Genomic DNA, 16540 nt, shown 5'->3' with positions numbered 1-16540 from the left:
CATGAAGATGGAAACCCGTCGGAGGCTAAAGGGGGTCTCCCGTAGCCACATCTCATGCTATTAAAATAACCTATCAACATATGAAAGAGATCTCATAACCTGCCTGTTGTAAATGTATCCTAGAACCTTTTTGCAATGGAGACAATAAAGTAGACAATTCAGGTCAACAATCACACTGGTCTATAAAAACTGCAACTTGGGAGCAAATAAAAAGAAAGACGTCAATAAAAACTATCACGCCAAGAGACATTTTAAACCAAGGTGATCTCCTGTCGTTGATGAAGACTATACCACAAACGATGACTTCTGTTTGAATTCCCCCTGAAAGCAAACATATCAAACATCAAGTCCAACATTTTTTTCCTCCAGCTCTCAGTCTGAAGTAAAAACACTAAACTGAGTATTTTAGACTCCTTAACTAACAGAAAACATGCCTGAGTATGATATAAATATCTTGGAATAACATCACCACTCATACTTACATCTTCATCTTCACCACCATACAATGATGATCCTGCTTGCTGGTAGACCACGCTGGGCTTTGGTTTTCTGCAGGGAGAATAAAAAGAACGCGTTGAGCTCATCGCAGAGAGAGAGCGCAGACCAATTAAACCTCCATTTCACAGAGGAAACAGTGCAAAGTCCATCTAAAGATGACCTGCTGAAGTCTAGAAAGTATTAAAAAGAAAAGAAAATCCTCTCACCTTTCAGTCTTCTCTGTAAAGGAAAGAAAAGAAACAACGTTAGAGGGATAAAGTACTTGGAACATATTAATAATGTGCAACTGACATGCAAACGTCTGCCCTTTTTTGCAACTGACGGGTAGTGTATTAGGTTTCTATTATATTCTGTTGATCTTGGGATGCATAGCGGGGGTCATTTTACATTTGCATTTTATCAGCGGTAGTTAGTGTAGTTATGAAGTTTGTGATTTTAATTGTTTTGGTCGTTTCAGCTTGTAGTCAGTAGAATAAAGATGTTGCATCATAGTGAGTTTACGACCAAAATGTTGCTTTTTAAATAAACCTTTTGCCGACAACACGTGGGAGTTGACAACTTTCTCTGACTTAAGAATATACTAAAGTGTCTGGTAATGTCAACTATGAATATTGAAGATCACAGTAAATGCAATGATTTTAATGTAATGTGGAAAACTCACTGGGCAGATATCCTTTCTTGTGGGCATACCAAATGCCAAATACCAGCAGGACCACTAGCAGCAGAGCCACTATTACCCCAGCAACAATTCCTCCAGTGTTCACGTCACCTTGAAGGAAACATCACAATTTGAGGTTCATTAGCTGAATTACAGTCAACCACCATGGTGTGGCAAAAAACTGTTGCAACGCCCAACTGAAACCAAAGTAGTATCTTAATGAAGAGCATATTGGCTCCTTCAAAGCTGCCAAACCTGTTTACTATCCTTTAAGTGTTGGCATGCAGCGGCTGAAACTGGTTCTTGACAGTCTCTTGAATTTGAAGCTCAGGCTAAAGCATGTTTTAAAAGAGAAGAGTACTTACGGACTTCCATTTTCATGACTTTAGAGCGCTGAGGAGGCCCAGCATCATTGAAAGCCTCACAGAAGTATTGACCGGAGTCCATCTTGGTTGCAGCGGGAAATACCTAAAAAGACAGACGCGGTATATTTTTAAAGGCCATGGGGACAATAACTGTCACAGCAGAGGTGGTGCAAAGTCATAGGTTGAAGCTGACCAGGTCTCCATTATCTGTGTTTAGCTTGTAGGTTGCATTTTTGAAATCAGTTGTCTTGCTGGGCTCAGGCGGCAGAAGGACGCTGTTTTTGAACCACTTGTATTTGGGCGGAGGGGAGCCGACTTTGTCGTGGCAGGTCAGCGTGACCTTCCGGCCCGTCGTCACCGAGGTGGGGATCCTACACAAGGGTGCAGATGGAGGCACTGTGGGACATGACATTGAGTTTTCAGCTGGTGTCCACATGTCCAGTTGTACACAACCTCCATCACAATACACAAACATACAACGTATGGTCGGGACATAATAGAGACGTGTTTGATCATTACAAAGGATCCTTACCCAGAGCAGTCATCGTCACTTGCACTTTCCCAGACTGGCCGTTGGTGTTGGCCACCTCACAGTCGTACACTCCATTATCCTTACTGGTCACTTTGGAGAATCTCAGAGAACTACCGTACATCGTCACTCGGTTGGCATATGGTGCTGTGGAATAGTGGCAGCATTAAAAACCCAACTCAAAAGCATTCAGAGCACACATTTAGGAATTGTATGTCATATGATGTTATGTGATACAGTATGGGACACAATAACTAAAGAAACCCTCTTGTGGAGATATGTAGTTTGTGTTTGATTTTTCAAATCATTCAAAAATATGTACATATATGTATGGGTAGTTCCCTTGTGGATACTGTGTTGGACTGGGCAGAAATAGAGGAGAGATATTCTTTTTCCACATCTCATCGCTCAGTAGTATTTCAAAATGCTTTAGAAATGGTGAGACTGCTGTTGGTTCTGTCTTGATCCAGTTTTCCACCAAATGTCATTCAAATCAAGAAAAGTACTTCTCTAAATAATATTCTGACAGAGCGACGGGCAGACAGGATCAAAAAGTGCATCTACTTACTTGTTGGTTTATTATCCAAATCACTAACAATCTGTGAGCCCTTCAGGTTCGTAAATTTCCACACAACTATGGGATCTGCACCAAAGTCGGCTGAATACGAGCACGTAAGGTCAGCGTCTGAAATAACAAAGTTCTTATTACAACCAAAATCAACACATGACTACTGTGAAGGTTTCCCCTTAAATTGTGTAATATGACATAAAAAAAACTAAATATTACAAAAAGTAAAATTAAATTCTTTTTCCATCTCAAATGTCAGCCTTACTGCATGCTTTTAAAAACAACTTCTCATTAAACACTTAAGTAAAATCACAAGTATTCTTTAGTTCACTGACAAGATATGGTAAAGAAACTTAACTTTGTTTAACAGGTCATATGAATGTTGCGACGGAGCCGATGCATTCGCCGTAGCTGATGTGCTCCTCTTTAAAAAACATTGAGGCTATGGCAGCTACATTTTTTTTTAATACATACGTAAGCTACGGACATCATGAAAACATATGACCCGTTCGAAGGCTCAATCTGGTTCTCCCTTTAAAAGCAACACAATTATCAAAGTCTTTCCAGTGCAACGGTTCACCATCACAGAGAGCATAAAAGGCCGTGAGCAGGAGTGCTGCACGGCACTGGTCTCTTACGGAGTACCGAGACCAGCCAACCGTCCCATCTTTGCTCTTTAAGACACGGCTAATGACTCACCGTCATTCTCCTTCACCCGCACATTTGGGTTACTGGTGGTGACTGTTAGGCTACTCGCACCTGGACATAGAGTGAAAGAAAACGCGTAAGAACACTTTGGAGTTACATAACATGCTGCTACTTCAATACATCCCTGTGATTTGCATTGGTGAACAGATAGTACAGTAGACTATACAAACTTTATGAGCACATATTCATTATTTTTACACATTTTAAAATGTATTACTTATTTTCATGAGGGTGTAACGTTGCATCAAATTAAAGACTAATGTGTATTCCATAAGTAGGAAAACTGAGGAATGCCTGATTTTTAAAGTGGAATTGTTATAAGAACAGCGGGAAGCCTGTTTTTGATCTCCCTCATTTGAGGTTAGGGCTGATTGAGGAGGAAGATAAAAGGCCTCTGTTGAAATATTCAGAAGCATGAACACATGAAGCTGCAGCAGACATGAGGACTGGTTGGGCTGAGGCGTATTTAGTTAGGATGGAGAGCAGCATCAGTTCTACATTTAGTTTCTTCACGAGAGAACAACACCTGAGGTCGGAGCTATGATTTGAAAAGTGGAGACACGTATTCTCGTCAATTCCCTGGAAGAGCTTTATGTCAAAAGATGATTGAGAGGAGAAACAGGTGGCCATCATGCTTCATCAAGAGCATCCGTTTCAGACCTGAATATGTGCAGTACTACATAAAGTGTTTTGATAAATCAATTAGTTGTTTTCAAAATGCCAAAGATTCACTGGTTCCAGCTCCTAAAATGTAAACATGTATTAGATTTCTTTATCTTTCATGATGGTGAACTAAATATCTGAATGAATAATAACCATTTCAATTTGTAAAACTATTTTAGTTTTGGACGGTTTCTTGGATAAAATTAGCAACTTGAATGAATCAATTTGCCAATCAGAAAATTGCAGTTCACTACTTTTTTTATAAACTTAATTAATTGATTGAGGAAATAATGGGCAGATGAATTAATAGTGAGCAGATCATTATGTCAACGATCACACTCCATAAACACAAGCCATCAGGGTGTGGGCCACAATAACAGGTCTCATTCCTGTCCGCTGAGTCAGAAAACTCCCAGTGAAACTCTCAATGATCCGTCTGAAACTATCTTTTCAGTCACAGCAGTTCTGCTATATTATATGACAGTCGTATAATATATGCATCTATGGCAGCACTTTACATTACACCACACTGACATTACTTTAAGTGTCGGGATTTACACCATTTAACGACTACATTGTTGTCTGACAAGCCTGTGTTGTACGAGAAGCTTTAACTACAGGGAACAGCAGCAGGAGCCAGTTAACCATTAACTAAGTGCAAAGTCACTCATTCTACACATCACCCACATTTACTACAAGACAAAATATACAAATAGCGAAACTTTAAATTAATGTCTGTATCCACATCACGACTGTTTACTAATATTTACAAATGGATATTTGTATTGCTTAAATGACAATCAGACTTCCTCAACACCTTGCAGAGGTTTCTCATTGGCCCTCTCAGCTGAGATAAGGCAACACAGTCACAGTTTTGGTTTGGAGATAAGCCTAGAGTGTAAAATGAAACTAGAGCACTCCATGACTTCTTTGTTTGCATACTTTGGGAGTTTCGGGGTTGGGGGAAAACTCAATTAAAAAGTAAATTCTTCTGCTCAGCGCAACAATTTGAAAGCATTAGCGTCCGTTTTTATACAGTAGAGTGTGCTGTGGATGCACTGATGAAAGAACAACTTTCAACTTGTTTTAATTATTATTAAACCCACCAGGTATGTTAACTATAATCGAACCATTTTGTCTCAAGGCATGCAAGAGTCCTGTGATGTCGGTCGTTTATGCAAAATGTTTGTTGTTCAAAAAGTGTTTTGCATTAGCACCGAGTAAGGGAACTAAATATGCTGTAGATTTCTTGATGTTTATGGAAACGCTTACACGTCAAGATTGTGATTGTAATGTTGCAAATTTATAGTTACCACATAGTTTTGTCTTAAGAATTATTGATTCAGAGGATACTCACTGGAAATAAGGGTCCATCCACCCACAAATAAAAATGCAAATACCTTGATCACATGATGAGTGACTATTTACTGTGTTCACAAATCAAAGTTAAATTTGGACACAAATGTATAGAGCTGGGATATATTCACACACACACACCAATAGTACTGTATGATTCTCTTCAGGGGCCTTCGGTGTGCTCATTGTTGATCCAACGTGGACCTCAGTGAACCTTGTTCTGTAATAAAATGAGGCTACTCTAATATTCTACCCGTATAAAAGGCCATCAATTACAGGAACTGAAATGTGGAAGCACAGGTTGTATTTGTAGAGCATTCTTCCTAAATTCGTCATACACTTACAATACAAATTGTTACTGAACCTAACCATTTGTATTACAAGGAACTACTAGGTATTATTTAGTGTGGTGCGTTCAGGGCAGAAGCAGGCCTGCTCTATTGCTGTCATTTTATTCTAAGGAGACATTATTAAAATGTTTTTAAAAGTAAATATCCTGCAAATTGTGCACTTCAAAAAGGCAGCTTCGCCTTGTCACCCTGAGCGGAGAAAAACAGGCCAACATTTTGTTTGCAGGACCAGGCCCGAGAATTATTGGAGGATGATGAGCGACAACAAAGCTCACAACATTTCGTGTGACGTTTAGGGACCTCGTATAGCTACTACTGTTGTGTTTTTCAGTTACACTGCGCAACAAGATATACTTTTAAGCGACTTTCTTTCAACTTAAAACAATATATATATATATATATATATATATATATATATTATATATATATATATATATATATATATATATATATATATATATATATATATATAAATTTCCTCACCTGTCGCTGCGATCAAGAACAAAGCCACCGAAACCAACCAGCTGACACGCATGTTGACCAGTTGGCTCGTGTTTGTGCCACACGACGACGTCCCTTCTTAACTTTACTCCTGGGGGGGGGAAAGGTCACAGATATTCGTGAAAACACCTTTCTCGAACCGATTAAACAACCGGGCGATGATACTTCGCAACTATTAAGTCACCGCGTCGACGTTTCTGTCTGCAATAACCGTGTGCGCGCTCACCTGAGGAGTCCGCCCAGGTGACAACAAGCTCGGTAACTTCCGGTAACAGGATCCTCTCAGGTGCTGCTCGTGACGACAGAGTGGAGAAACAGGTTTGAGTCGAAGGAAGCAGGAAGGCGAGAAGACGGTGACAGGTCTGTCGTTTATGAGCCGGAAGGTCTTTGAACCCTCCGCCACTGTGACACGCATCATAAAAGGCCTTCAGCTCTTTCTTGACCCTTGGTTAACATTTTTTCCACGATGAGTCAGATGAATTATGTGCTGAAAGATATGTTTTCTATCGTGTGCGCACCACATTATAATATGTTAACTGTCCTGCATCAAGAAGAGATTTCAATGATGTGACTTTCTTTAAATGTTTTTAAAAAAAATCAAAATTAATCTGCGATAAGTAAGATCATATCTGTTGGAAACGACAAAGATAAGTCAATATATCATAATGACTGCTGTGAGCTGAGATTAAAAAATAATAATTTATCAGTGTATACCAATTATGTGACATTAATGGCAATGCAACTATTATTAGACTATCATTTATATTCTTAATTAACCATTATTGGGTTAAATTGCCATAGCGTATGGTATTATAGTATACATCTATCATAGTTACACAGCACTATACATTGATGAAGAATGTGTGATACAGTGGATACATGCAAAATAAAACGTTTTTTATGAAGGTTCAATAAACTTCAAGGAAGTAAATGTGATGCATTTCGACTGTTGCATGACATTTGATTTAAACTTTAAAGTGTTCCACATACATCAGAATCAACCACAAGGGGAATACAAACCTGACCTGATGTGAACACTTTTACAGTTGGTCTGTTCACTCCTCAGCAATAAGTAGTGTCACTCCATCTTATGACTCTGTAAGTGTAGATTACACCATGTGTCAAAAATGAAGAGACACCGAGACACGTATACTTTTGAGTGCTTTTTATTTATTTATCTGTGACTGTTTATCAGCTGTTCCCACTAAATCTTAACATGACAATGCCCCCGAAGAGAAAACTATTCAGAAAAGCTTCTCTGAGTTTGTTGAAGAACTTGGCTGGCCTGCACAGAGCCCTCGACCCCAGCCAACATATCCTTATCACCCAATCACGAATGCCTAAAGCTCACTCGAGTGCTCTTTGGGAGTAAATCTCAACAGCCGAAGTGCGGAGGATGTTTTAGCAGCACAATAATGCTCATAGTTGTAAATGAGTTGCAACATTCTGGCGTTCACACTGCATTTAACTGTCCACATATTTTTAGTCATATGGTTTATGAAACCGTGATACAGTAACAGTAACCAGTCATGAGACTGAACACGTGGACAAAACATTTGCTCTTCACAGAGAATTCTACACATATATTGTACATTTTAGGATAGTTGTGGTAATGCAGCGCTCACATGAAGGTGAATTGTTTTCAGGATTTTGTAAAAACACAGACCAGTTCTTTTAGCCTGTATGTGCAATTAAGTGGATTTCTCGCTGTTAATCCCTAAACGTCCTGCTCAGACACGATACTCTACTTTGCATATATTTTAAATTTGTTATTTCCTCATGATTGTTATCCCTGTAATGGTGATACTTTCAAGTACAATTCAATTCGACCCAGTGCTTCCCCCTACAGGATACCACGGGCACCTTCACCACAATACACACTAACTGTGGACATTCATGCTACAGCTCAAACACATGTAATTGGAGAGAAAGACCGATTACTGACAGTGGCAAGTCTGTGGCAGGTCTGTGGCAGGTCTGTGGCAGGTCTGTGGCAGGTCTGTGGCAGGTCTGTGGCAGGTCTGTGGCAGGCGTCAGTAAAACACAGTAAAGCAGCAGGAAAGCGGCAGGAAAGCGGCAAGTGAACGGCACTCGTTCGGCACTCCTGGCTTGTTAGTTTAAATATATTTAAATATATTTTGCTACCACTTATTGACACTATATGAACTTGTATATGTGCAATTGTTGATTTAAAGAATACAAAATAGTAGCCACCAGTAGTCAGAGACGTGCCACCAGTAGTCAGAGATGTGCCACCAGTAGTCAGAGACGTGCCACCAGTAGTCAGAGATGTGTCACCATGTGCGAATATCAGAACAAAAGTCCTCTATTCACATTAGGTAAACCATAAATGATCTCACCAAAGAGTAAAATTGTGGCAAAGAGCACTTCTCTCCTGCTCTCTCTCCTCAAGGCAACTCTAGAGGTGCGTTGAGTTCCTCTCACAGAAATGTATAAATATTACTTTAAGTACAATAGAGGGAGTAAAATGAGTCATCTCTGAATTATTAAGGCAGTAATATTAAGAGTATCAGGAAACTGCTGGTCATTAATTGTTACCGCTCGTCTGCTCTCCAGCTCGTCCTGTGTTTGATTGCTATTGCAAAACAGAAGCTCATACTTACTTTTTTCATCCAGAGTAAGATGAGTTAAGTGAGAACAAATGGTTAGTAGGGCAAACCATCTTTGACGTATTGAATATTACTAATAATTATTTATTTTATATACTTTGCCTTTTTTGGCCACATTAGGCCAGTTGAACCTGTGGAGAAAGACGTTCTGGAGGAAGATCTAACAACCAAAGAGACAAACCTGGCAACGTATGTTAACATGAGCTTTAACAGGGGAGCAGGAGCAGCATGAGGAGCAGCTTGAGGGAAAGATTGAGGAGCAGCAGGTGGGGAGTCAATCCCACCTCGGCCTCTTCACGACAGGCTCCTCCCCGTCACTCTTCCATGCAAGGAGGAAAAGCAGGAGGAGCAGCCAAATGATGATCAGAGGATTGGTGGTTCGATCCCCGGCTTGCCTAGTCGATGTGTCCTTGAGCAAGACACTTAACCCTGAATTCCTCCCCGTAGCTGTGTCTACGGTGTATGATTGTAAGTCGCTTTGGATAAAAGCGTCATCTAAATGAAATGTAATGTAATGATGAGGAGCAGCATGTGGGAAAGCAGGAGGAAAAGCAAGAGGAGCAGCCAAAGGAGGAGGAGCAACCAGAGGAAAAGCATAAGGGGTAGCGAAAGGAGGAGGAGCAGCATGTGGGGAAGCAGGAGGAGCAGACAAAGGATGAGGAGCAGCAAGTGGGAAAGTAAGTGGAAACGCAGAAGGAGGAGGAGCAAAAAGTGGGGAAGCAGGAGGAGCAGCCAAAGAATGAGGAGCAGCAGGAGGAAAAGGAGGAGGAGCAGCCAAAGGAGGATGAACTAGCAAAGTATATCTCAATGTTATGACACAACCAACATGCCAAGTGAGCTCCGAGAGATGACTAATTTAATCATCTGGCATCTCCTTCAACCAAGCTTTGACTCTGTTGATGCCTGTTCAATATGCTACTAATGTCAATAAATACTTGACAAAACGCTCTTGTTTTTGTGGTGGAGCAACATTTCCTGGGAACACCTATTGTTGTTACGACAGGTCAGCTGCCGTAAATCATATTTATGCTTTTAGTTGAGTCAACTGAGCCTGTACATCTCTGTATACATCCTGGTGTACTGTATACGTCCTTCGAGCAACCTCGTTGTACTTTTTTGGTTTCTCATTCATTTTGATGAATGATTTTGCTGGTTTTGAAACCAAAAGGAGCAAAATATTCCATTCCATTCGATTATAGACAGACAACCATACACGCTCACATTCACATGATGACATGATATGGTGAAAATTGTAAAAATAACATAAAAAAGGCTGGTACATTATAAATATTATGGTATATAAGTGTTATATAATATGAAGTGAAATGTACAGTACAGCAGTATTGTATATTGTAATTATTAAGTCTACAATAAGGCCAACATCTATCTATCTAGCCATCCATCTATCTGTACACGTGGGTATATTGACAAAAGAAAGAAACGCAGCTCCTCCTTGACTGAACTAAAATCCATACGATAATCATAAAACTGATTTACGGCAGCTCACCTGTCGTAACAAGAATGGGTGTTGAGGCTCCACCCACTCAGCTTCTTGACGGGTGTTGAACGAGTGCACGCCGCCCGCTCGCCACCGTCCTGAAGCCTGCCACTCGCTTGCCACTGCCGTGCCAGTGTCACAAGGAGGATCTCGGCCTTGCTGTGTAATTGGTTGGTCTTTTTTTTTTTAATGAGCATTATTCTTCTTTGAAGCCATTAAGTTTAAATTCAGTTTATTGTCATTATACAGTACATAGTACAGCAGTGCCTCTTAGTGCAATTAAATGATTGTGCTTTGGCTACACACCCTCTACTCAACTATGATACATTCATACAAGTAAAAATCCTTTACATTATCAGAGAAAACATTGCACCATATGAAGCATATTCAGTGTCCATGTATAAATATACCCATGTGCATCTGACTAAACTATAGCACTTAATGTATATGTGTGACAACAAGCCTCGGCTGAACATGGATCATGTGTTTCAGGCACAAGTGAAAGGCAAAGAAAAAACAGAGTTTGTGTTTTGGTTTTTCTTTGTCACAATAATCAAGGGACTTTATACATCCTCTCCTCCGAATAGAATAGAATAGAGACTTTATTGCTCATGCATCCATAAGTGGTAAGTCAAAAACTGTTTTAAAGTTTTTGTTTCTCGGCTTGTCATTAGATTAAACCCTGCCAAAGCTATCGCTGTTGCCCCGCCCAGTTTTTATAGACTAAGAAAACGCAATCTTCCACCTGTGGGGCACAAGGTCACCTCTGTCTGCCCTCGTCGTCTGGCCATGAGAAGAAGACACAGGGGACAGATTTCAGTCAGGCGAAATAGATTGCTTACCTTCATGATACTCAGCAGTAATGTCACATTGTCAACGTTGCATCCCTTTTGAGCTGAGAAAATTGTAATTGCTTGATGGTTAAGCAGTGTTCATGTTTCTATAAAGTCTCTCTTATTATTTGCTGATAGTTCCCCCTTTCTTGTTATTAAGACTGAATATCTTTCATTACATTTAATGAAATCACTAAAATGACTGAATGTAAATATGAAATATTACAGAATATAGACTTTTAGTTGAAGACTCAGTCACATTCATGCGTTTCGCTCGTCACCCAGTTAAACATGTCTGTCAGAAATCAACACGGATCCAACAGATGTCTAATGCATTTCAATAACTGTTTATATGTGAGAGTACTGTAGAATATAAAGTGTATGTAGTAGTATGTGTGCTTAGTATTGAGTGCATGATGCAGAGTTCGCAGGCCTGTGACATACCAAATATAAATTGTATTAATTTCAACTCTGTGCACTTTGTGCATACACACAACTTCAGGAGCGTCTCACAGCCGTCGCCCATGGCGACGGGGCGCAGTGTTAATGTATGCAGCAGTTTGGCGCCTTGTTCACAGCCAGTGAATTTCCAGTAGCATGGGAAGTGTCATCAAGGTCAACAGTAGGCCACTGCAGCTTTGTAATAGGACACTCCACCCTGAGCACGGGAGGAGGAGCTCTGCAATCAGACACAAATCATGCAGGTTCAGGAGGAGGAACATTTAGTCTAGCAGTCACTCAAATGATGAAACAAAGGACGTGCACAGCTGAGGTAAACAATGACCATGAGCACAAGCAGCTTACTTTTCTCAACCACTGAGGTTTTGGATGACGTAGCTGAGTCAGCTAGTTTGATGTTGCAGGTGAAGTTGGACTTGCCTTTGGGCAAGTTTTTAAACAGCAGGCGACAGTTGTTGCCGGGGAAGATGCGGACTCTGGCCCGCTTCTTGAAGGGAGCGTGCTGCTCCTCGTCTGGGTCGGTGGTGTCAAAGAGCCTTTCGCCGTTTGTATACTTGCAAAACGGTTCTGGTGACTCAGCGGGAATCGCATATTTGCAGTCCATTCTGAGTGTATGTTCATCTATTGAGCAGTAGTTCAACTGAATCACCTTCTGGGCTGATGCAGAGCCTATGAGAAGTATAAGAGAGAGGATTAGGTATTTAACAAACACACTAATAAAAACTAACTCAGATGAGAAATTCATTCATTATGTAATTTTGTTTTTAAACGTGCGAATATCAGAACAAAAGTCCTCTATTCACATTAGGTAAACCATAAATGATCTCACCAAAGAGTAAAATTGTGGCAAGGAAGAACATTCTCCTAAGTTTCCTGCACAAAAAGAAGAGATATTGAATAAAACAGTCAGATCAGATATTACTAATTTACTATACATCAGAAGTAAACCGCTAGCCTATTTATTTAGCTGTCATGTCTTTACATTATTGAGGTTCAAATCTAATAAAGCTGACTGTTCCGAGTGGGGTCAGATTTCACAGACATTAGTGCCACACTTCTGCAGAGGTTACTGGAGAAAAGTCGCTGGACCGTAATACTGAACACACTATAGCTCCACTGTTGTTAGGCTGCAAAGAGATGAACTGCAAACTTCACTGGTAAATTGCCAACAATGACACATTTCGGTGCAAACCTTTGTCGAGTGCACATGCTGATTGTTTGCCTATATATGCTTAATATGCCAATAAAATACATAAAGCAGTTCAGCTCTATTTTGTTTCTCTCGATGCAAAGCCACTCTCGCCTTCATTCAAATATTTGCTTTAGTGCTGACTCCAGTGTTAAACCTAATATTTCATCCAGACTAAAAGAAAAGCATTGTGCAGAGCGCAGCTCAATATTTTACCACAGCTCATATGCAGCAAGTAATAGTGCATGAATCATTCTCACCTTGTCTGATGCAGTTTGAGCTTTCCTCAGTGCTCTGCAGTGTGATGCCAGGGGTAGATACAGTAGAGGTCGGCTTATAGAAGAAACAGAAGAGGGAGGGATGGGAGGAGAGGGGAGGGGAGTGGGACAGAGAGAAAGGGGAGTGGGGAGAGAGAAGGGGGGAGAAAATGCTGCTCCAGTGGACTTTGGGGACATTTATCAGTATTGAATAAGAGTTTTATTGATTTCTATCCTCTGTTTTACCACAGGACAGAGGATCGCATGTCAATACACAAACCTCTGGCCTCATATTGAAAGATTGAATTCTGGCTGAATGAGAAAGAAAAAATAAGTGATGAGGGTTTGATTAGCTGAGACACCTCAGCAGCTGTTCTACATTTCCTCCTCATTCAGTGTGCGGGTACAATACGGATGGCGGCAGTTTCTCAGCTACTTTTGCAAACATATTGTATGTAAAAAATATTTACATATTACACACAAATATGCAGATAATTACATATAACTAAGATGTTGAAGATGTACACTACATTTACGTCTACATAGAATAAAACACAGAACACAGAGGAGGCTATAATATATGTTTGAGTGTGCTGCTATTAGGCTTATCATTTCTAGTATATTAACATTACAATAAACAAGTCAGAGGGACAGAATTAGACTATAAAGAGGGCTATGTAAAAGCTACCACTGATCTCGAGTATGTTCACACTAACGTTGCCTGTTAAGCACAGTGTTATTGTTTGTGACTAAGATAGGATGATTAGGAGATCTGATGTGTTTTAGTGTGTATTATTTTTTACATATCTATGTTTTTAGTGTGTATTCTTTTTTATATCTAACACGCTTTGCAGTTGTTTGCCTCCACCGATCAGCCAAGTTGCAGTTAACATCCATGCCTGTCCAAGATGTCATCCTTTTATCATTTATTTACTATCAGGAAAAGAAGATTTCGTAATTAGCATATTCTTGTGTGACAAAAACGTGTTTGTTAGGTCACAGTGACTAACATTTAATTAGTTTATCCTTCAGTCGAGGTTGAAGTTTGTGCCAAGTTTGAAAAAAGATATTTAAGTACAATATTTGTTGGGACATTTCACTCAGAATCCCACACCAGAGTCAACAGCATTCGTCCTCTGGAGATCATTCCTCTCTCAATGACATAATCCATCCAATAGCTGTTGAGATGTTTCAGTCTGGACCAACGATGCCACACCACTAGAATGGCTCGGTAGCTCGTCGCTGCTCGGCCAGTGCTAGTAAATGAGAGGTATATAGTCTACATGTAACGTGGCAAAATGTTTCTCCATATGTTAAAGGACATGGATAAAATTATATAGTATTGTTAATGTTTCCTAAAACAACAACCAGAATTCCATCTTGTCAAATTTGCTGAGCTAGGCCCACTGGATCCTCTGTATCCTCTCTATCCTCTGCAGCCTATCCTCTTCTTACTCCTCATCCATTTTGTCAAGGTCCTTCTTGGACAGTTGCTGAACAACTGCCATCCTGAAGCAGTCTCCCAGGACACTCACAGAAGTGTTGCAGAGGTCTCTAAAAGACACAGTCCACAGCAAACACCAAAGGCAGAGGATATCTGTCCCTTTGCACTGTACTCTATTTAATATGTCAACACTGTATTCTTTTACAATGTTGTCTCCTCTCTTTTCACTATAAAAAGCAGATAAAGCAGGTGTAGTGATCACTGCCAAAAGTATTCATTAAAGATTCTGGAGCTGTGATCCCTGCTGCTCCTCTGCTGACGCTGCTGTTGATACACTGCAGATGAAACACAGAGCCTCGGCAATGATGTACACTATACTATACTATAAGTACTATCAAGCTATACTTCTATTTTACTAGCAAACTGCACCAAGTATTGATTTAAAACTGTCTGGTATAGTTGGAATTTCTGTATTTGTAAGAAACATATTTTTAAAATATTAGGGTTGACCGACAAAAACATTAATAATGCTCAATTTTCTGCACTATTGCTTTCCTTATGTAAAAATAAAGCTTCTATTTTGAAGGAAATTACCCATAAGCATCATGCTGCAGCAGACTTTCTGTAATGTTTGTAGAAAGTTTGATGGTCTGGACCGCAGACTAAAATGGTGCACAGAGGTGAGCAATAACTGATATCATTGATCACTTATCCTAATGTGTGTGTGTTTGCATTGTAGCCAACACAACTAATGTCCTTTAAGTACCACGACTGCACTGTTTCGCACAGTTTGTCCTTGTACTGTTTATCCCTGTCAGAGCTCATTAACAGCACACTTCATTTACCGTAAGCAGGGACACTGGAAACGTAGAATACTGTCCCATTGTTACACATTACTACTATATACGGTATCCATCAGACATGTCTTACACATGAACAGAGAGCACACAGCTGGGTCCTTGACATTCAGCTTCAATCTGCACAGCAGACTTCCCGAGCCTCCACACACAACAGCTGGGATGCTTATTTAAGGAGCATCAATAAATTACTGTTGAAATGAAACGCTACAGACCATCTTTCCTGTTTTTCAAAATATGCATGTTTTGATTCATCTTCCCTTTTAAAGGATAATATAATGTTCCTCAATAGCAATACCATCCTATTCATTCTTCTTTAAATATGTATACTGAGTATTGTTATCCAGGTATATGCTTAAAACGTCAGCATATACATACCAACTGTATAACAATACCAACACATATTGTATGATATATGAATATAAAAAGTTATTTTCTTTTCCAATAGCTTGTTATACGTCCCACTGACCCAGTACACAGGATAAAGACACAGCGTGGGTGTAGTCTCATCTGCAGCACACAGGCCTGCTGTACTGCACCAGTTGGACACAGAAACATTCTGTGTGGTGTAGTTTGCACTCTGGAGCAAACAGACACTTACTTCGTGTCTCCATGTGGATTGTAAGCATCTTGTGTTTTTCCTTCTTTAATCATGCTATTTTAGTGCTGCATGTCCAACAGTGTCACGATGTCCCATGTTGCACATTACAGATCATTGCAGGGCTATGAAATTCATTCACATTTGAAGGGAAATCCCCCCCTGCCGCTGCTACAGCAGATATTAAATAAACTGCAATGCATTTGTGTGCAGCTACTGGACAAAAACAACAGTAACATGTGTGTTATTGCAGTGGAGAAACGAGCCAACTGCAGAGGTACAGGTTATAACTGTGTTACCTTTTAAGAAGCTAAAACCCCCCACAGGCCTGGAGTGAATGAGTATCAACACATTTAGAATAAAGTTAACTCTCAAACACTGTGCTGTTGAATCAATAGGAGGCTTTAGTGTTCTCCATTCGTTGACCATATTAAATGTGAGGTGGTGTTCCAATGTCTGTCCTGCAGAGGGAACTATTCTGCTGCATCGAGATACGACAGCTTCCCAAAACGAGTGATGTAGCGTTAGGAGCACTATGACATCTAAATTAGTTGCCATCATGTCTAAAGTTTCAGCTCA

The 16540-nt window shown here is 40.1% G+C and overlaps 1 protein-coding gene across 2 annotated transcripts; it reads right to left on the bottom strand.

Moving 5' to 3' along the window:
- f11r.1 (F11 receptor, tandem duplicate 1) lies at positions 1 to 6555 on the bottom strand. 2 transcript variants are annotated; one of them, XM_034551184.1, is made up of 11 exons: positions 6423 to 6555; positions 6179 to 6287; positions 3318 to 3377; positions 2619 to 2735; positions 2054 to 2197; positions 1715 to 1917; positions 1522 to 1624; positions 1160 to 1267; positions 705 to 717; positions 483 to 549; positions 1 to 321 (listed from the first exon to the last, which is right to left on the bottom strand). In XM_034551184.1, the coding sequence occupies exons 2-11, from the start codon at positions 6228 to 6230 to the stop codon at positions 286 to 288; spliced, it is 903 nt and encodes a 300-aa protein (XP_034407075.1). In that variant the 5' UTR covers positions 6231 to 6287; positions 6423 to 6555; the 3' UTR covers positions 1 to 285. The 2 variants fall into 2 exon arrangements, with proteins under 2 accessions (XP_034407075.1, XP_034407074.1); XM_034551183.1 differs by having other exon boundaries at positions 6179 to 6424.
- Positions 6556 to 16540: the final 9985 nt, after the last annotated feature.

This window comes from Cyclopterus lumpus, chromosome 14, assembly GCF_009769545.1.
Source record: "Cyclopterus lumpus isolate fCycLum1 chromosome 14, fCycLum1.pri, whole genome shotgun sequence".
Taxonomy (NCBI): Eukaryota; Metazoa; Chordata; class Actinopteri; order Perciformes; family Cyclopteridae; genus Cyclopterus; species Cyclopterus lumpus.
Note: the sequence above shows the minus strand (reverse complement) of the source record. Positions and strands in the feature narration are given on the sequence as shown.